Raw genomic sequence first — 21866 nt, forward strand, 5'->3', positions numbered from 1 at the left:
AACCTAGCGTCACTAATGACGTTACGTCAGTCAATCGAACTGCTTAACACTGTAGTGGCAGAAATCACTACCTTCCATTTCAGCAATATTTGGTTCGTGCGAATGTACTTTTAAACTTTCCTCAAGCAGAACTCCGTCTTTTCTCTTCAGTGACCTTTTACACTTCATTTTCTTCTCTTTCGTACATAGCCATGTCACCACGCCTTTCTCCTTCTTCTCGATACTGGTACCCATCGTAAACCAAACACAAATTCCCGTTCTTCGTTTTAATGAATTCTATTTCACTCATCTTGCTGATTTCACAGTCGATTGAAGAATGTACAGGTGTGGGTGAGGTCAGGTCAAAAGGCACCAACGAAAGAGGTGTTTCTCCACGCATGTTGGCTTATCAGTGGCAACACTTGCATGCTGACCAGTTTCAAGGACAAATAAGACAGGACAAGTTTGCGTGTTCGCTAGCAGCACGCACCTGCAAATCCTTCCGTAACTGTGTTCACTAAGAGCACGTGTTCGATATGAGCACGTTCGCTAACAGCACGGCACCCGACAAATAGCCGACCTTCGTGGAGGAGTGGTCAGCACAGTCCCTACGACGCCACGCCAGGTGTTCCACAATAACCTAAAGAAAATGGCTGCTGGCAGCCCGGGACAGTTCCTTTTCTGCATGTTGGACCTGAGGGGGAACACGGGCTACCTTGGCTCACCTACCTTATATGAAAAAGTAGTTTTCACTTCAATTGTTCACTTGAGTATATAAATTGTAACGTTCTTAATTTCTTTCCGACAGATGGAGCAGAATTCTCACATACAACTGCTGAGAGCGCTGTGTTGTAAGGAAAACTTTATCCGAAAAGTCCATCAGCTCATGTTTTTGGAAATCAGAAGCGATGATGTGTAGATCGCAGGGATGGCGCCAAGAGTGGCCCAGTGTCTTATTTACCAGCAACAGCTGAACCTCGCCCAACAATAAAATCAATTCAATTCAATTTTATAGTCATTCTTACACGTCTTATCGTTTAATATAATAATTACTCATTTGGGTGTACTAGCTAAATATTAAAATACATTTTTACTTGAAGATATGGGACACAAAAATCTTTGAAAGCCATCCACACAACAGGCGCCGCAACCGGCAGATCCTGAAATGTCGGAACCTCGGTCCGTTGCTATATTTATTTTTTATAAACGATTTGCCTGAACTACTTACAAAATCTGAGACATTAATCTTTGCTGATGATGTTAAAATATATAAAAATATCGAAAACGCTGATGACTGTACAATATTACATGAAGAGCTGAATAACTTGCTTCAGTGGTGTGAAATTAATAAAGTCAGCCTAAACCTAAAGAAATGTAAACTTGTATCATTCACCCACAACAGACACCCTATTCAACATTCATACACTATTTCTACTGTGTTAGTACAAAGTGAGAATATAGTTACCGACCTAGGGGTCACTTTTGACCAAAAGTTAACATTCCAATCACATATTGCCCGCATTTTAAGCGAAGCTCACAGAAATTTGGGATTTGTAATGAGAATGGGTAATCAATTTAGAAAAAAGGAAACATTTATCTTGCTATATTATACGCTCGTCAGATCTAAACTCGAATATGCTTCTCTTGTTTGGAACCCGCAATGCAAGAAAGATATCGAAAAATTAGAAAAGCTTCAAAATAAATTTCTCAGATATCTACTATTTAAACTTGATGGTACATATCCAAAACTCACTCCTAGCAACATATTACGCGAAATCTTTAATATTCCGTCACTCGACGAAAGGAGGCAAACAAGTCAAATAACTTTTCTCTCCAAGCTTATCAATGGTAAAATAGATTATTTTAATCTGTTGTCGAATTTAAATTTTTATGTGCCAAACTGTATGTTAAGGCCCAGAACTGATCTCTTTCAAATCCCCCTTGGAAGAACCAAAATGACCGAAGCTGAACCCATGAGGAGAATGTGCAAGTTATTTAATTCAGTTTCTAAGAATAATCCAAGCGTAGACCTATTTAAACGTAATTGTAACATAAGATCTATTCGCTGAATTTCTGTATGTTTTGTTTTGTTTTGTTTTGTTCATTGAATTTTGGTTTTCATTCAGCTTGTAAGGTTATATCCAACAGTTTAGCTTCATTTATTATTGTATTGTCTCTGTGTTCCCCTTGCTTCTATAATCTAATAATTAATTTCTTCTCACAATTGTTTTTAAATGTAAAATGTAAATTGCGTCATTCATATTTCTTGTTAATTTTCTTAGTTATGTTCTTGTTTATGTAATGGCGTCATCCCATATTGAACACTGTAATTGGTCATGCGCCTGTTGTGTTTCAATTAAATAAATATATAAATAAATAAATAAATAAAACCATGATTAATAAAAATCTTGTTTCCTGTTGCTTCAGACTTCATCCCAGAAGGGGAATGGCCACATCCCTTTAATATTTTTAGAAAACTTCACGCATAAAAGCATGCAATTCTTAAGAAACAAAGTGAATAAATCTCATCCACAATACAATTTTAGATTTCAATATTCATTTTTAGCAAATCCCAGTACAGGTATATAACATTGTATATTCACTATACTATATATATATAAAAAAAACCTTGACCACAAGCATAATTTCTTGACTTTTTCTTAACTTACCTGTAGATTTCTTGACTTTCTTGACTGGTAGACCCCCTATATACAGACGCATGAGTGCTTACCAAATATCCTGAAGGCCCATCCTGCCTTAGTTTCGACTGGCGCGTCTTCTCCCAGCGCTGAACACAGGTCCAGAATGTCGTGGAAAGAGAGACATCCGTCTTGTTGCGATGAGAACACTCGGAAGATCTGTTCTCGGAATGGATTGTGCTGCGAACAAATGTCACTTTCAAAGTGGATTCCCAAAATGCAAGTTTACATGGAAGATATGCAATATGTTGGCTATATACAGAATGTCCCATAAAGGTACACACACTTTTCCGAGTTGAAGTGTCATGACTAGAGCCCGGATTTCCATGTCCAAACAAACAGCAAAATATGCATGCAAATATGCACGAAAAATATAAAAAATATGCACTAAGATATGCATGAACAATTTTTTTTCCAAACATCTTACCTTAATGACATCTGTTGCAATGAACTATGAACGTCTTCCTTAGATTTTCTTCTGTAAACCCTCTGCGTTTATCAGTGAGATGTTCCTTTCTACATCAGCAGAAGTCACTGGTGCATGTGAGAAACACCAAACTTCCTCCTGTGTTAGGTCCTCTTCCAAGTCCACATTTTCACCATTCAGTACATTTGCAATGTCACAATGTACCCGCGATTTGTCTAATACTTGGCGACGTTTTTCTGACGCTATTTTGACGACACCGTGAGTTTCACTGGACAAATTTTGCGATACTTCGCCCAACAAGGACAGTGAATGCTGCAAAGGATTATTACGGGACTCTAACTGTGTAATAGTTGCAGGTATACTCGAGAAGTGGTTGTGTATGTACTTAATTTCGTTCTCAATGCCACTTCTAGAGAAACATTTCTGTGACACACAAATAGCGGCTGCATCTTCTGGTTTTAGTGAGTCTACGATCGTCTTCACTTCATTGACATTTTCTGCATAATACGACACAGCTTCTAGCCACGAGCCCCATCGTGTTAATACCGGTTGCGGAGGTAACGGAACATTTTTCTCCAGTTCGCGAAAGAGACGTACTCGCGAAGGAGCTTTCACAAATACTTTCTTTACATTTGATACAAGTGCGTCAACTTCCAGGTATTGGTATATGATTATTTCTGCTACGTGATGAAGACAGTGTGCAAGACAAGTCAGATGGACTAATTTAGGATACAACACTTTCAAACCAGATGCTGCTTTGACAATGTACGGGGCCGCGTCAGTAACAAACAGTAACGCATTGTCATACTGGATGTGATCTGGCCACAACAAAGTTAACGAATCGTTAAAGAATTTGGCAATTGTGGAATGATTCACTTTCTCAATCACCTCGATATTCAGTAAGTAGGGTTTACCACTCGCCTTCATTGCACCAACAACAGCATTGCAAACACAACGTCCTGCCGCGTCAATAGTCTCATCGATAGACACCCATACTTTCTCGTGCTTCAACGCTTCACGAATTTCTCCCATGACCTCACTAAAACAAACAGGCACATAGTTTTTACGTAGCGTTGATTCATCTGGCACCTTCTTTCCCGTGTACTTTTCAAGGAAACCTCGTAGATAGGCATTGCTCAGTTTCCACAAAGGAATATTAGCACTCACAAACGCAGAACACAGATCTACATAGAATGTATCACTTACTGTGCATTCAGATGTTGAATTAGTGGACGCTGTAGTAAGCAGTTGTTGTTTACTGCGCGATCTTCTTTGAAGGGCTTCCCTGTGTCTTGCTGTATTGACATGTTGAGTAACTTGAAATTTCTTCTCTGCTGAAACTCTTTTTTCGCACACCACACAGAACAAAACTGACCCATTTTCTGTAAATACACTACTTCCAAATTCTTGTACGTATTTACGCAACAATACCGCCTTACTTGATTTTTCAGGTGGCATGTTTAACAGAACACAAAATAACACTTACACATTCTTGAACTCCTTTGATACTGACAGCAGAAACCCTTTCCACATAGTTGCCAAGTCGCGAGAAAGGCTTCGCGCTAGTTGACAGTTGTAAAAGCATCAGAAGGTGCTAGATCGCTGTTGTTTAAAAAGTGCTACATAAAATGCTGAAAAAAACTTTAAAAATTATAGTGTATATTGTATATTAAATTGGTATGTTCGCCATTCGGTTATCGCCGTGCAGTCGAAAGTGAATTTACCAACGATTGTGGGTAACAAACTCAACGCTATTTTCTCTTGATAGACTATGAAATATGCTAGTATGTAGCAATAAAATTCGAAATATGCCTTATAATGCAAAGTTGAAGAAATATGCATGAAAAACAAAATTCACTCAAAATATTTCTCAAAAGACTCTTTACAAGTTCGTCTAAAAGAAAAAATATTTTCCATAAGTTTTTGCATGCTACATGAAACATGCATTTTGCATAGAAATCCGGGCTCTTGTCATGACACACATTCAAGAGATGTTTGGGAGCTATCATCACGATGTGAGGCGAGAGAAGCGAGCAAGAACATTTTACGAAATGTATTTTTATTTGTATAATATTTGTAATCGAGGGCCGCAATTGCCCCTCTGTGCCCCCACTGCAGTTGCCCTTGGACGTCTGGAAGAAAAAATGCAAGAAATACGTGAAAACTAATTCCATCTTGAGTATCCTTTTGTCCTGCAACTCTTAGATTCTACTAGTCTTGCTTTCTTCATACTTCAATGTTTGCCCCCCTCGCCCATAGAATTGATTTCCTTCCAAGGTTGGGGGGCAACGCCCCTCCCCCTGTGGTTTCGCAACTGAATACGTCAACAATTAACGAATATAATCAGCCAGTGAACGAAACTGCTTTAAAATATCATAATTAAACCATTTCAAGTCCCATTATTTACCGTTATGAATAGTGTCTGTACTAGAACAGCCATCTTTATAAACACAATTGCAAATACGTACTTTGGAAAATATTATTCATTTGTCTTCATTAATTTGGATTATAAAGCTGAGACGTAACTCAATATACATATTCGTAATCGCAACTTCTAACCGGAATGTTGTGTTTATTGTTATGCTTCCGTGCTGTAGGAAATTTGTATTTAGGTAGCAAACATACTGAAACGAAATTCTTCCATTTAAAGAGAGCTTTATGGTTTGTTTCCTTTACTTACGTTGAACTCCGGAAATTGAGGAATTACGTACTCCAATGGAAATCTTGCACCTCTATCCCTGTCTATACATGTTGGGTGAATCTCACGGAATCTGTCATATATTCTGGAAAGGAAAGTGAATTCCCATTACACAGAAAATGGAAGGAGATAGATTTTTCAATTACAACTTCATTGTAATAAGTGAAAACTAGTTTACACATATCAATATTAACCGGGGGAGAGACCATTGACGTCACCAGAATTTTTTTGTATAAAATTGATACAATATTAAATTGGAGAAATAATATACCAATTCAGTAAAATATAATTTTTAAGTAGAAGTGATTATAAACTAATAATAACAATTTGCCAATTTATACTAAGAACCTTCTTCTTTGATTTGATTTGGTTGGTTGATTTAGTGTTTTAAGTCCACTATATGCACAGTAAGGCGAATCGGGACTGGACCTACAGTTTAAAGTGGGATCCGAACCACTATGTGCCTCCACCGGGTATTGAACCCGGGACCCCTTGAATACAAGCCGAAGACGCTACCACTGCGCCATCGTGGAGGTCCTTGAACCTTCTTTTTCATATCACTTTATTTAATATCCTGAAATGCATAATTATTATGTTTCGCAATTCACTTCTAAACACCTCATTCAATAAAATTCCTGAAAGTTAAAGGGTGGTATTTTAATCATGAAATTTACATTGTGTTACTTTCCAAGTAACACTGGTCAACAGCCAAAATGCGACATGAGTGATATATACAATTTCTAGTCAATATTGGTCTCCTAAATACGAAACTGTAGTTAAAAATCGCAATTGACTAATTATAATTGATTTACATGGCATTTTTGATTTGGAGAAGTTCCCTATATATATGGTATTGCATAGCTGTAAGAAGTAAATATTGAGTTTTTCTTTTCTTATCTTATTTTTTTATTTGTTGTAAGGAAAGGGGGAACTGTTCAAGATCAGCCACAAAACCTCTTTATCCATTGTTTTGTGAGGTGTTAATTTGTGCAGACGTGATTGTGGCTTTATAAAACTAGGTAGAGTGTGTGCATTTATCGAAGATCGTGTTTGCGCATTACGTGGTCCGTTTCTGGTAAGTTTGACATTTAATTAAATTGCTGAGTGGTGTTAAAAAATGCCACGTAAATGCATTATCAATGCTAACAATGTCTGTTATGTTTGTGGTCAAATTGTGTTTTCTGGACAGCGGAGAAATATTACCCCTGCTGTAAGAACAGCCTACGATCTATATTTCGGTAAATACTGCAAATTCGGAGATGAAGATAAGACTTGGGCTCAACATTTCCGTTCTAAGACCTGCTACACGAATCTGCTGGACTGGATGAATCACAGAAGACCATTGATGTCATTTGCTATTCCCATGATTCGGCTGGAGCCCACTAATCATACAGACGATTGTTTATTTTTTTGTATGGTCCCATCAATACAACGTATGTCCAATACTACATAAAAAGAAGACAATTGTATTTCCAAATATTTGTTCTGCTTCTCGTCCTGTGGCGCATAGTAATGAACTACCTGTTCCAACACCCCCTGAATCTTATTCCGTAGACTCACAAGACGAACTATACGATCCACAACCTTCCACATCTACAGATCCGCACTTTGCAGGTGATGTTAAACTTACAGAACAGCACAAGGTTAGCCAAGGCAGAGCTATTACCCTCCAGAGTTCAACAATGGAATTTTCTGGCTAGTAATGTGAAGGTGTCATTTTATCGTGACGGTCAAAAAATGTTGGAAAAATACTTTTCTACCGAAGGAGATCTGATATACTGCAGTGATATTAATGGTTTATTGGGGGCTATGGGCATTATGCACATCTGCGAAGAGTGGCGGTTGTTCATAGATGCATCGGTATAAAGTCTAAAAGCTGTACTGCTTCATAACAACAATCAATTGACGTCAATCCTTATTGGTTATTCTGTGTAAAAGAAAGAATCGTATGATAGCCTAAAATTCCTCCTTCAATCAATTAAATACAATAACTAGGTACATACCTATGGAAAATATGTGCAGATTTGAAAGTCATTGCTATTTTAACTGAACTCCAACAAGGCTATACCAAATATTGCTGTTTCCTCTGCGAATGGAATAGCAGAGACAGAGCTTCTCATTTTATTAAAAAGGATTGGCCATTACGTCAAAGTATGGAAACTGGAAATATGAATGTACATAATGAACCTTTCGTTGAATCTGAAAATATTATACTTCCTGCACTTCATATAAAGCTTGGACTGATCAAAAACTTTGTCAAAAAGTTGGATCGATACTCTTTGGTATTCAAATATCTACTTAACAAATTTCCAAAAGTCAGTGAACAGAAGATCAAGGAAGGAATTTTTGTGGGCCCTCAAATTCGTCAACTTCACCACGACGAGATCTTCGAACGCCTGCTAAGTGATGTTGAGAAACGTACATGGAGTTCTTTCGGAGAAGTTTCCAACAATTTTTTGGGAAACAAACGCGCTGAAGACTATGAAAAACTTGTAAATAATTTTGTTTCATCGTATCAAAAAATAGGTTGCAATATGTTCCTTAAATTGCATTTCCTACTCTCATCTCAATTTCTTCCCGAAAAGTTGTGGGGAGGTAAGTGATGAACACAGTGAGCATTTCCACCAACAAATATCTGTAATGGATAAAAGATACCAAGGGAAATGGAGTAGAGGAATGCTTGCCGACTATTGCTGGACAGTAACCAGGGATGATCCTGAACTTCACCACAAGAGGGAAGCAAAGAGGAAGCGGATTTAATCCCACGTAAGTAGTAAAGAACACACCATACAGTAGTATACTAGAAAATATTTGTTTTGTGATTAATGTAAAAACTTTGATTCATGAATTTACTTGGAAAAGGCAAATGGAAATGTACCCACGTTTTGTACTGTTCGCATAATACAGTTCAAACGTAAAAGTCACATGCACATCAAGCATACGTCATTTCACTACGTTACAACATTGGGAAACCCGACTTTTAGACAATACCTCGTATAATTCTTAAACCGGAAGTCGAGTGGCATTTTCATTGTCAGTTTCGTGTTCAGCATAATGGATTGATAAAGAAAAGTGAATTTTCATCCATGTCGCAAAAAAAAAGTTAAAATTTGTTGACCAGTGTAATCATTTCAATTTTTGGAATTTTCAAAAGTCATGGTGACATATAATTTGGTACAAATACTAGAGCACAAAAACATGAAATTCTGATTTGGTTCTATAATTTTTTTAAGCTAATTCCTCTTTTCCCTTTGGTAATTTAATTTTAATAAGATTTGATTAACGTTTTAGTTCTGTTCCTGACTATAAAAATAATAATGTTGTTACGTCTTTTCTAATTTGGAATGAACGGCTGCGAGAGAGAATACTTGTGACTGAGACCCAAAATAAGTACAGGGCAGTGTTCTTAACGTTTCTTTAGGATAATTTATTGTGACCAGTGCGTAGCGGCTACAGTCAGGAAAATGTAATTAGGCGTCTAGCAACATTTTCAGTGTTGCCAAATCTTTGCTCACGACAGGATTTCTACCTAGATTCTTCTCTGAAATCCGTCTTTGTAATACACACATTACATCAATGACATGCTGTAAAGGCCAGTGATTACATATTTTTCCTTGAAAGGAAGTTCGTGGTTTATTAGACTAGACAACACTGCTTGGTGAACGTTGCCACATTGTGAGCGAGAATCATGAATTCTTGACCGACATTCGTATGAGAAATTTTCAGAATTTGGGATACGATAGAGACAGAGAAACATATATAAACATAGATTAAACTCTTTTGTTCATTTGTGTTAGTTTGTTAGTGTTTCTCCAACTTTGGCTAATCGCGACAATGAGGATGGGTGATAACTAGATGAAATTGACGAAGGGACACTCACAATGAACATCCATGCCCATGTTGTTATGAGAACGTATGTGGCGAGATCGAAAGTCGAATACGAAACGAGCTGGCCTACCGAGCTACCGAGAAGTTAGGCAGTAGAAAGAATGAGGAAAAATAGAGAGATGGAGAGAAAGAGAATATATGTATTTTGTATGAATACGCGACCGAACGTACCAGCGACAAAACGTACCTACCACCTGACCGGCTACCTGCGAAGGGTCTTCTAATAAGTCTAAAAACATTTGCGATGCGAAAAAACGTACCATTTGATGGTTTTGCTGATTTCCATCACACTTTATCCACGCTTTGGACTGGCAAAATTACTATATAATGCATATATAGCTATTTTGGCGTGTTTAAAATCAGCTGTGGTTAAGCTGTCGTCCACATTTTTTCTTTTGTTTTATCTTTTCGTCTTTTTTTCGATTTTTTAGTTGTCAGTTCTAACCTAACCTAACCTTTGTCGTGTAGGTTGCCTAGAGTATCGTTGTAAATCTTGGTAATTGGCGTGTCTTCCTCTCGAACCCTTTCTTCGCCTCTTGCATACGCTTCTTCACATCTAACTGAGCATCATTCGGGACTCTTCTTCTCGAACACTTTTCTTCGCCTCTTGCATACGCTTCTTCACATCTAACTGAGCATCATTCGGGACTCTTCTTCTCGAACCCTTTTCTTCGCCTCTTGCATACGCTTCTTCACATCTAACTGAGCATCATTCGGGACTCTTCTTCTCGAACCCTTTTCTTCGCCTCTTGCATACGCTTCTTCACATCTAACTGAGCATCATTCGGGACTCTTCTTCTCGAACCCTTTTCTTCGCCTCTTGCATACGCTTCTTCACATCTAACTGAGCATCATTCGGGACTCTTCTTCTCGAACACTTTTCTTCGCCTCTTGCATACGCTTCTTCACATCTAACTGAGCATCATTCGGGACTCTTCTTCTCGAACCCTTTTCTTCGCCTCTTGCATACGCTTCTTCACATCTAACTGAGCATCATTCGGGACTCCACAATCGTGATCACTCGACGGGCCACTAACCACTTTATTCTCTTTTGATTTTAAGTTCAAGCGTTTTCCTTGAAGTGGCACGTTATTGGGACACCATTTTGAATGATGTAAGAAAGAGAAAGATAAAAGAAGAAAAGAGAAACACATAGAAACACAGAGAGAGATAGAGTATGAGATAATGATCTGAATGAAAAGTGATAGAAAGGAATAGAGGATCACAGAAAGAGATAGGCAAATAAAGGGAGGAATGAAGAGAGAGAGAGAGAGAGAGAGAGAGAGAGAGAGAGGAAAGCGAGTAATGGGGAAAGAAAAAGAGAAAATGAAAGGAGGGATTGATTGATTGATTGATTGAGTTGGTCCACTTTATGCGCAGTGAGGCTAATCTGGACTTGACCTACAGTTTGAAGTGGAATCCGAACCACTAAGTGCCTCCCTTTGATTATAAGGCGACGAGTGGTCCCTAAAAAGAGGGAGAAAAATAAGTAGATAGAGAAAAAGAGAAGAAATATGAAAAGAATGAAAAGTTATACAGAAGTAGAGAATGAGAGATTATCTCAGCAGTAACGAGCACATAGGAATCCACCTGAATGTATTTCTTTCTTTCTTCAGCTCAGCCGAAATTAAGTCTCTGTGGACGCCACCGTGTGGCGGTAGTACAGTTCTGCGCAGCAGCCTACTTTTGTGAAATTGACTCTGCCTTGTTACGTACGTACAGTTACTGACACTTCTGGATCGCAATGCTCCCAATGAAAGTGAAGGAGGTTGTGTCCGTGACTGTACGACGGACACAATCTGCTTCACCGTTAGAAAAAAGCCTATTGATTATTTTGTAAGCCACAATTATTTCACTAGCTTATCTCACAATACGTAAAAATTACAAGTGGATAGAACAAGCTAGTTAGAGATCGGTTAGTTCATCGAACTATCCAGCCTAACTATTGCCTATTTTTAGGGGAGCAGGAAAAGCTTTATACAGGGTGGCTCAAAAAGTCACTTAACACCCTCGGTACAAGGCCACTGCAGCGCGCAACATGGAAATGGCGATGACCAAATCGTTATCAGGCCAAGGGGGAACCACATTGACGCTACCCGCGTGCTGGTAAGTTAATGGTGTGGCATGCTGTGTGGAACAAGATTGGTTAGTCCACTTTCCATCGACGGAGCCTTAAATGCTTAGGCTACTTGGATTTGTTAAATGAACAGGTTTTTTATCCTTGCTTACGGAAGAAGGCACTTTCTACATAGTTCTTTTTTCAGCAGGGAGGAACACCAGAACACTATGGGAAGGTTGTGAGACAGTTTCTGTCCAAAGTTAGTTATCAGATGACAAGTGTCGAATATTCTGTTTATGAACTTCCTTATGAACATAAACATTAGCTTTGTCACTGTGAATGACTTTTCATTTAATGTAAGCGTCACACTGTAAATTGTTCGCGACAACCATTCATAATGCGCAGCTCTTCATGGATGTATCCGATTAAAATCGTGTGCAATGGCATGCGAACTTATCTCCCTAGACATCACTTTGATCTCGATGCATTACCGATGCGCTAAACAAATTTTAAGGCATTTTTCCAACACCTCGAAAAGGAGCAAATTGGTTCAAGAATTCAGTCATAACTTTTTACTGGTTAAAGATACATCAAAAAAACCTACACCAATGCATTTCTCGAGAAATTCTAGCCTGATTTGATATATCATATCACCCCCTTCCCATTTGAAATTCTGAAGTTGAATTCAAGATGGCGGACATGAAGATGGCCGCCGACCGTGTGGGTGGCGTCAATGTGGTTCCCCCTTGGCCTGGCAATGATTGGTCATCACCATTTCCACGTTGCGCGCTGCAGTGGCCTTGTACCGAGGGTGTTACGTGACTTTTTGAGCCACCCTGTAGTATCCTTGCCTTGACTCATCTCACTCAACAGGTCGGTAGGTGCCGGGGCTTGCCCCGAGTTGATACCTTCCTGGAGAAGAGGCCTGCTCGAAAAAGGTTTATAGTAATACGTAAAAATTCAACACTCTTCGGCATAGAACTTATTACAAACGAAATATGACAAGAGCTTCAGTGAGATGTTTTTATCAGTTCCTTCCATCTTATCTTTACGATGATTTATCTCTGCTTATGCTATTGTTACGAGATAAAAAGAGAAATAAGATAACGCCTTGCTTGCTTTATCACGTTTGTCCACAAAACTTCCTTCAATGACGTCATAAAGAACCAATCGCATAGCACAAGCCAATGAAGAGTTATCGTTGAAGAATTTATGGAATTAATAAGAAGCTCTGCTGACACAGTGACAGAATTTACGTAACTAAGAGTTATATTTAAAAAGTACAGGTTTTGGAACCTCGAACGACACGGAACTAAAGAATATATGAAAATCGCGCCCATACAAAAGTCTGTGTAAATCGCGACCAGTTTAAGTATTCATTCCTAGCGACTACCTGGTCACACTGAGTCACGGCGCACCTGCTCCTTATGAGTTACGTTCCACCGCGGTTGGAAGCACGGAACACTAGTGGCCTTTGCATTCTTACCAAACAAAAAAAGAGACATACCTATGTCTTTTTCGTAATGTACTTGAACATAACATAACCTAACCTAACCTAAACAGTAAAAAAGTACGAAGAGAACGGTGACATCAGAGCTTGTTTCAAAGCAATATCCTACATTCAAAAACTTGAGTAAATGGAGTAAAACTTGAGTTCATGGCCCTAAAGTTAGAAGTATAGAAATAAAAATGTACATAATGTAAATAGTAACTTATAAAAAAATCCAATATTGACGATGCTTATAAGCTGATTTTTAACACGCCTAAATGACAAAAAATTACTTTTGCTATTTAGCCAGTCCAAGGCCTAGATAAAGTGTGATGGGAGTCAGTTTTATTTGAAAAATATGATTAATTGACAGGCAGGGACCGTACTGGGCGTAATTTGCGCTGGGCACGTTTTACAGGACACCGGAACTAAATAATTTGTTCAACTTTGGCATATACAAATAAATTAATCGACTTGGATTCGAAATTAAAAACAGTTCCGCCTATGGAACGATGAGCACAAGAATTTGTGGGACGCTTAATCATTGATTCCTCAAGTTAACTGCCTGTCTTCTTTCGATGGACAGTCAAAGTGAAAAGGTTTTATTTAAATATGTATTTGTGTACAAGACCTAAAGCATCCGGGACAACGGCGTGTCTAGGAAAAAATATGGAGAAGAGATTGCTAGGGTCATTAACACTACAGGGCATACAGACACAGACAGATCTTGTTTGTACCAGTGGCGTATGCTGAGCCCAAGACCCGGACTAGCTCACTACGACACGTTGTCCTAGACAATGGAGGAAGAGAGAAGACTATAGGTTCGAATAAACCCTCGGTATTAGTGGTCAGACACGCCCATTTTGCTTGCTTTTGAAGTTACCATCCTAAAGGCAGCCAGGTTGCAAACTTCTAAGAATTTGGTTTCCAACTCCTAAGAATTCAGGTTGCTAACTTGTAAGAATTTGGTTACCAACTCCTAAGAATTCAGGTTGCCAACTTGTAAGAATTTATAATTTGCTTGGCAACTCCTAAGAATTCAGGTTGCCAACTTGTAAGAATTTGGTTACCAACTTGTAAGAATTTGGTTACCAACTTGTAAGAATTTGGTTACCAACTCCTAAGAATTCAGGTTGCCAACTTGTAAGAATTTATAATTTGGTTGCCAACTCCTAAGAATTCAGGTTGCCAACTTGTATGAATTTGCTTACCAATTCTTAAGAATTCAGGTTGCCAACTTGAAAGAATTTGGTTACCAACTCTTAAGAATTCAGGTTGCCAACTTGAAAGAATTTAGAATTTGGTTGCCAACTCCTAATTATTCAGGTTGCCAACTTGCAAGAATTTGGTTACCAACTCCTAAGAATTCAGGTTGCCAACTTGTAAGAATTTATAATTTGCTTGGCAACTCCTAAGAATTCAGGTTGCCAACTTGTAAGAATTTGGTTACCAACTTGTAAGAATTTGGTTACCAACTTGTAAGAATTTGGTTACCAACTTGTAAGAATTTGGTTACCAACTCCTAAGAATTCAGGTTGCCAACTTGTAAGAATTTATAATTTGGTTGCCAACTCCTAAGAATTCAGGTTGCCAACTTGAAAGAATTTGGTTACCAACTCTTAAGAATTCAGGTTGCCAACTTGAAAGAATTTAGAATTTGGTTGCCAACTCCTAATTATTCAGGTTGCCAACTTGCAAGAATTTGGTTACCAACGCCTAAGAATTCAGGTTGCCAACTTGTAAGAATTTATAATTTGGTTGCCAACTCCTAAGAATTCAGGTTGCCAACTTGTATGAATTTGGTTACCAACTCCTAAGAATTCAGGTTGTCAACTTGTAAGAATTTGGTTACCAACTCTTAAGAATTCAGGTTGCCAACTTGAAAGAATTTAGAATTTGGTTGCCAACTCCTAATTATTCAGGTTGCCAACTTGCAAGAATTTGGTTACCAACTCCTAAGAATTCAGGTTGCAAACTTCAAGGAATTTGGTTGCAAACTCGTTAGAATTCAGGTTGCCAACTTCATTATTTTCTTATTGAAATGAGTAAATTTATTCACAGTTTGTAGCTAATCGATTTTTCTTCTGTATTTTACTCTCTGCGCTTCAGGCTTCGCAGATATCCTAGGTAGCCTGGGATATACGCTCCTGGTATGTACATATAAGGGCCTCCCGATGACGTAGTCGCCTTGTAATCAAGGGGTCCTGGGTTCGATACCCACAGTTGCGCGGATCCCACTTAATCCAGTCCCGATTAGCATAAAGTGGGCTTAAAACAACAATTCAATTAATCTTGTATGTACATATAAAATGTGTGTTTGTGTGTGTGTATTTCTGTATGTGTGTGTTGCTGAATAAGTGTCCAAAGCACGCAACGTATAACAATGTAGATACTATAACAGTGAAGCTGTTATTGCACTGGCAAACTGGTAATCTTGATCCAGTTGTGGCGGAGGGGAGTTAAAAGGAGCTCCTCATGCGGCGCCTTTTCTGCAACTTTTGGCTAATCGCGACGACGAGGATGAGTGATAATATGATGAAGGAGCACTCACAAAGAACACCCACGCACAGGCCAGGATTCTAACCCAACCCCCCTGGCGTCGTAGCGTGCTGTGCTAACCCCTCCGCTACGCAGATCGGCCCTCACGCGATTGATACCAGCCATTAAGGAAACACGTTTCCCCCTAGCCATCAGTAATTTTGTGTGTATATATAAAAGACACGGATTTTATCAACTGAAGATGAAAATTGTGACAATAGTACTCCAAAAGTACACTCTGTGCCAGTGGCGGCAATTGAGTTCCGAAACTAGGGGAGCAAGGGGGGGGGCAAAGACAGTATATTTCCCTTTGTAGATAAGGTTTAGCCTAGTGCGGGGGCAAAAGTGGCGAAAAGTGGAGGGGCAACTTGCCCCCTCGCCCCCTCCCCAATCGCCGCCACAGCTCTATGCATTGATATGAGACAAGCACGTACATTTCTAAGGCTCTGTCCGAAAGGTACGAAGTACGTACTTGAAGCATGGTTTTGGCGGAAGTGACGTCACCTAGTACAGTTCGAAAGCGCCAAGAACAGGAGTACGCAAGTGCATAGCTCGCAGTGCAGATGGAAGCTGACTCGGTCACGTGATTTCCACACTCGTTGTTCGTTTGTTTAAAATCGCGGAGGTAGAAAGCCAGCAACACAGGTTAAATATACGTTATGGGTCAGCCAGCAAGTTGTTGGTTAAAGTGCTTCTAATGTGTGGAAATATATGTGTACGAACATTTGAAAATGCAACGTGATTTCTATGGTGAAAGACAAGTGTTTAAAACATGGGGAAAACAACGAGTACTCAGTTTTATCTACTGATCGTATTTGGCGCTGCAGTCGAAGTGCAATTCGAAAGACTTTCACTTCCAGTCCACGACTTCAAGACCATACAAGGAGGATGCTCGCTTCAAGTACGGTGTTGCACCTTTCGGACACGGCCTTAGTTTGTAGCACACACAAAAAATAGTTCCCTGAGTTAAGTAGCAGTGCTGCATCGAGGCTTTTTTGCTCGATCGTCTAATAGTTCGCACGGATAACGCTGGATGGTTTACGGAATCGACTGTTTCTTCGCTCGAGCGAATAACGGTCGAACATTCGAACGATCGGTATACGCTCGAAGCACAGTAGTTCACGTACAGTCAACGGCAAATATAATGGTAGGCAAATTACTTTTTTATTCTACATCCTGTGTTATTTTAAGGAATGAAACTATATTGGTTAGAAGCAAGCATTGTTCTCTGCTTATTGATGTCATTATTTCAATTGATTCTCATCATAGGGCTCTGAAGTTGAAGACCTATAAATTGCCAAAAAAAAGGCCTATAAAAAGACCTAAAAATATCAAAAAAAGGAGCTAAAAACGGAAAAAATGACGTATAAATGTGATCCAAATTAATTAATAACTTCAGTTGTAATTACATATTCTGGTGGTATGGAACACACAGTGCGAAAAAACTCTATATGAATGAAATGCAGCTTCCTTCAGACATTATATATTTTTTAGATTAACATAATTTGAAAAATCATATTTGAAGAATCATATTTGGCCTAACCAGACTAGGGTTACAGAAATAGGACTTCGGAAACTTTACCTCAGTTGGCATTGCAGCATATCACAATAGTCATCTCCAGGTTCTTAAATGAAAAGGATCGTTGGTTTTTCAGACAGCACGTTGCGAAACATCGAGAAACTTCTCTCTGCATCAACGGATGTTAAGGGTGCATAGTTGAAGCAAGTGAGATCTCGTGGTGAATAATACATTCTTCAAAAACATTCACATCAAAATTTTCTCCTTTCAATATTTCACTGATCATCACATAATTTGATACCCCTGGTTTTTCCAAGCACTAGTTTATTTTTTTTTTTAATAAAAACGAAGTCAAAAGAAGGTGAAGTTGCAAGAAAAAAGCCGTTAAGACTAAAAAAAGGCAAAAATGGACAAATAAAACCCACCTTCTTCTGGCCTAAAATGACCCAAAATGAACATATATTATGTTGAGCCTAGTCTTCGGACAATAGGAAAGAAAATGATTTTTCCTCAACTTCCGAGCACTAGTCATCACATTGAGTAATACAGACCGAATGAAAATGGTGGTGGACAATTCGCCTACTGTTTCTTTCGGCGTTGGGTGTACAATCGTAATTTGCCTGTGGTAGTGGGTCTTCAAATATACTTCATGAAATTGAAACTAATGTGAACATGGTCATCATCTTCATGTTACATCTTCATGTTACAATGTAATTTAGCCTATCTTAACAATACATAGCAATATATGAAAATGAATAGATGATTATGGGCTGAAACTACCAACACGAATTTTACATATATATTTGTAGGATTATTGTCACATTGATGTTCTATATATTCGAACGAATCTCGCTCGAGCGTGGGAGATTCGATCGAGTTTGAGCGAGCGAAATTAGTCCAATGCAGTACTCTGCAGGACAAGCTATCAACTCGGACCACTGTCAAGAAAGCCCGCTTTATACCGCGCATTAGAAACCATTTAATGGCACTTGGAAATCAAATCGCTCCACTGTTTTCCAAAGTGGGTTAGCACTTTGTAATCGAAGAAACTTTCCATTAATGTATGATTTCGTGTTTTGTTTGTCACGAGCCAAAGAAATATTATTGACAAATAAAACAAATTAACACAATGCTAACAGTACTTTCAATCACTGGCGCATGCCGGTGGGGGGGGGGGACTGAAGGGGCTACGGCCACCTCTGAAGTTTTGAGAAAATAAATAGTTTCAAATAAAAGTGCCAGTGAAGAACTCGGGAAAAACCAGAGTGTTAAATGCAAATTTGCCTTATAATGACACCCGATTGCAATTTTTGAGAGTGAAAAGTTTTGCGTGTACGAAATATGTTATTGTGTATGCCGGCCACTTAGAAAGCAGCTATGCACCTTTACAATTTTAACTCCTCCCGAAAAAAAAATCCTTCGTACGCCAGTCCTTTCAATATATTGCAACATGATCGCCACACTTCACACAGAAACTGCCTTGTTTTGTTTCACAGTGTCGAAAACACCCACAGGTTGTTTTTAGATTTCCCACCTCTTTTTATTAAATTTATCAAGAATAGCCTGAACGAGACGAGTCTGGTGAACTCACTTTCGGCGAAATTATTTTTTACAACACAGTGACGGCAATACCGGTGGCTTCGAGACTCTCCTGCCGAACCTTAGGGTTGAAAGATTGATTGACTGGTTCGCCTTATTTTACTTATCTTTTCTGCTACTTTTGGCTAATCGCGGACATGAGGATGAATGTTGATATGAAATGGATGAAAGGACAGTCACAAACACACATGGACAACGACGCCGACACAAGTCTCACAGAGAATTAAACTTCACATAAATATTGAGGGAAGGGGTAAGATTGACAATAATATTTTTTATGTATAATGTAGGCTATATACTTCTTGAGGAATTGGGGGGTCGGAAAGCACCCCTCCCCTTAGTCGACGCCAATAATTATATTGGCAATGAGTCTAGACGCCAGAGCCTCGTTAGACTGCAACATGCAGTCCAGAGGAAGAGGGGTTGACATTGGGGTGCATTCCGAAAGAATAACCCCTTATAGCCCGTAGAACTGAATACGTAAGAGGCTCCTATACAGTTTCATAACTTTTCAACATTATCAGTTGAAAAATTCAATGAAATTCGCAGTGCATAGAATAAAGGTTTCTTACTGGCTATGATACGAAACTGACAATTTGAAGTGCTCCTTTTAACCCAGACGGAATCCCCCTCACCAAAAAACACACACCAAGGGGTCTTGGGGGGGGGGGGGGCATATGTACAGTGTTAAACCTATTGCACCAATTTTATTCACAATATTAATACCCATTCTCATATTAGTAGGTACAGGCGTTGTTACAAAAGTCCAACGATTTACAATTTTCAGTTTTAAAATTGTGTGTGCTTTTTGGAGATTTTCGATTAACATGCAAGCAAAACAACGCACACACTACACATACATATTAGCAATGTGAACATGTAAAACACGATATTAAGTTGTTTGTGTAGCATAAATATTTCAATGTTGACCTTTTCCTACTCTGTAGATTAACATTTGCGTGTAAGCGATAATGAGCAATTAATATTAATGAATTTTGTATATACACATTTGGCCAAACATACGATATGCAGTTACGTAATTTATGCTGCAAATAATTTAGTAATGCACTGCACATATTCAAATGTCATTATTCCTACAGTACAATCAATATGCCACAGTTGAAGAAAACAATTCAGCTAAAAGAAATAAAACACCAACCACCAGAAATATAATCGCAAATGCGTCAGACATCTTAAAATACTAAAATAATGTTTCTTGTCTTCTTGTATAAATGTGATTTAAGTAGTTACGCGCAATGGAAACAGCAACAAAATAAAATCTCACCGCTTAATTTCTGTTCTAGTTAAATAAGTCAGCTCCAAGTACTCAGAGATCTCTTCCTCCGATAAAACACTGTGTTTTGAACCCATCAGATCCTTTGTTTGTTCTCGCCAGAAAAATTCACAAATAGAAGTAAGCAAATACTTCTGTCATCTGAATTCACGAAACCTTCTTATCTTCGCATACGACAGTTCACAGACACAGAGCCACCTTTTGGTCAGATTACGAACTAACTATCCTGTTGATATCAATGCAAGCCTCATTACCCGAATATTTCAGATAAAACCTGTTGAACGTGACAAGTATTGTTCAATATTTCAGATAAAACCTGTTGAACGTTGACAAGTATTGTTCTTTTTCACAGAACAAATGGAACAACGTTTACAGCCAGTACTACTTGTGTTTGCGACAAACATTTACGTTCAGCATTTGATGAGCAATAAAAACAAAATTACCATGACTGTGTCAGCGAAGAACCGTGACCGTAACTTCTTTGAAGTGTTGTTTCAAACGAGTACAGTCGAATGCATAAGTATTACCAAGCATTGTCCATCACCATGTTTATTCTCTTTATTTTACGCAAAAATTCATTCAAATACACACAGGGTGCGAGAAAATTTAATGACAATAATCATAGACAACTTTTCGAGCAATACTTGTGTATCCCACTATGAAAATATACATTTTTTTAAAAGTGAATTACGATACACTTACGATCTAAAATCACATAATGTCACTAAAAACCTGATAAAGATGAACCAAGTGGTAGTTTTTGTGTGCAAGGGGAATGAAATGATAGCAAAATTGCCTTCGAACTCAATTTGATTGATTAATTTGGTGTTTTAAGTCCATTTTATGCACAGTAAGGCTAATCGGGACTGGACCTACAGTTTAAAGTGGGATCCGAACCACTTGTGCCTCCACCGGGTATAGATCCCGGAAACCCTTGATTACAAGGCGACGACACTACCACTGCGCCATCGGGGAGGGCCCGAATGCAATTTGCATGTAGCTAATTTACACAATGAACGACCGAAGAACGAATTGCGTATCTATGCTGTGCTTGCGAATGTTTCTATTGAGCTAGATCTTGTTATGCTGCCGTTACCTTTAATTTAATCAAAGAAAGTGTGCAGATAAACAGAAAGGGAAAATTTACAGTCCGGCCAAGGGAAACGAAACTAGCTGGAAAGTGCGATTCAAAACGCGAGAGGAGAAGCAGGTAGAACACCCACCAAACCACCCTGTGGCATTTTGCTTGCATGGGTTCGCTTGTTGTGTTTATCACTGCTTGCTGTGTTGTGTTTGTGATGTCTCTAACAATTCGTAACAAACCGTTTCGAAATAGAACAAAGAAAACTGTGTCGTTTTAGTCCCTGTTGCACATTCTACAAAACGCCCTCGATATAATACACAATGCCACAAACCATTCAGTTACTACATTTTCTTTATTATATTTATAATACTATGTATAATAATAATACTATTATTAGTGAATACTATCCTGATTACTGTTAATTTGCACATTTGTGCTAATTATAATATTTACTAAGGAGATCACTTTAATTCAATGATAAAAAAAAGTACTGGTTTACAAACAAGTTTATCTACTACTGTGACGTGATGAATATTTTCCTGATATATTCTATTCGATTATATACGTAGTAATGGATGGATTTTTTTATTTCA

General features: G+C 38.5%; 1 protein-coding gene across 1 annotated transcript in view; it reads right to left on the reverse strand.

Annotated features, from left to right (window-relative positions):
• LOC146001781 (calcium and integrin-binding family member 2-like) overlaps positions 1-20387 on the reverse strand; it is a 40391-nt gene extending 20004 nt beyond the window's left edge. Inside the window, exons 1-3 of the mRNA XM_083139502.1 lie at positions 20181-20387; positions 5786-5888; positions 2697-2858 (exon numbers count right to left, since the gene is read on the reverse strand). Of these exons, the coding sequence (XP_082995628.1) occupies positions 2697-2858; positions 5786-5888; positions 20181-20266 (351 nt within the window). The 5' untranslated portion in view covers positions 20267-20387. The remainder of the gene's footprint in view (positions 1-2696; positions 2859-5785; positions 5889-20180) is intronic.
• Between the last annotated feature and the right edge of the window lie 1479 nt (positions 20388-21866).

The sequence above is a fragment of the Lepisma saccharinum genome, chromosome 17 (genome assembly GCF_977018435.1).
Source record: "Lepisma saccharinum chromosome 17, izLepSacc3.1, whole genome shotgun sequence".
NCBI lineage: Eukaryota > Metazoa > Arthropoda > Insecta > Zygentoma > Lepismatidae > Lepisma > Lepisma saccharinum.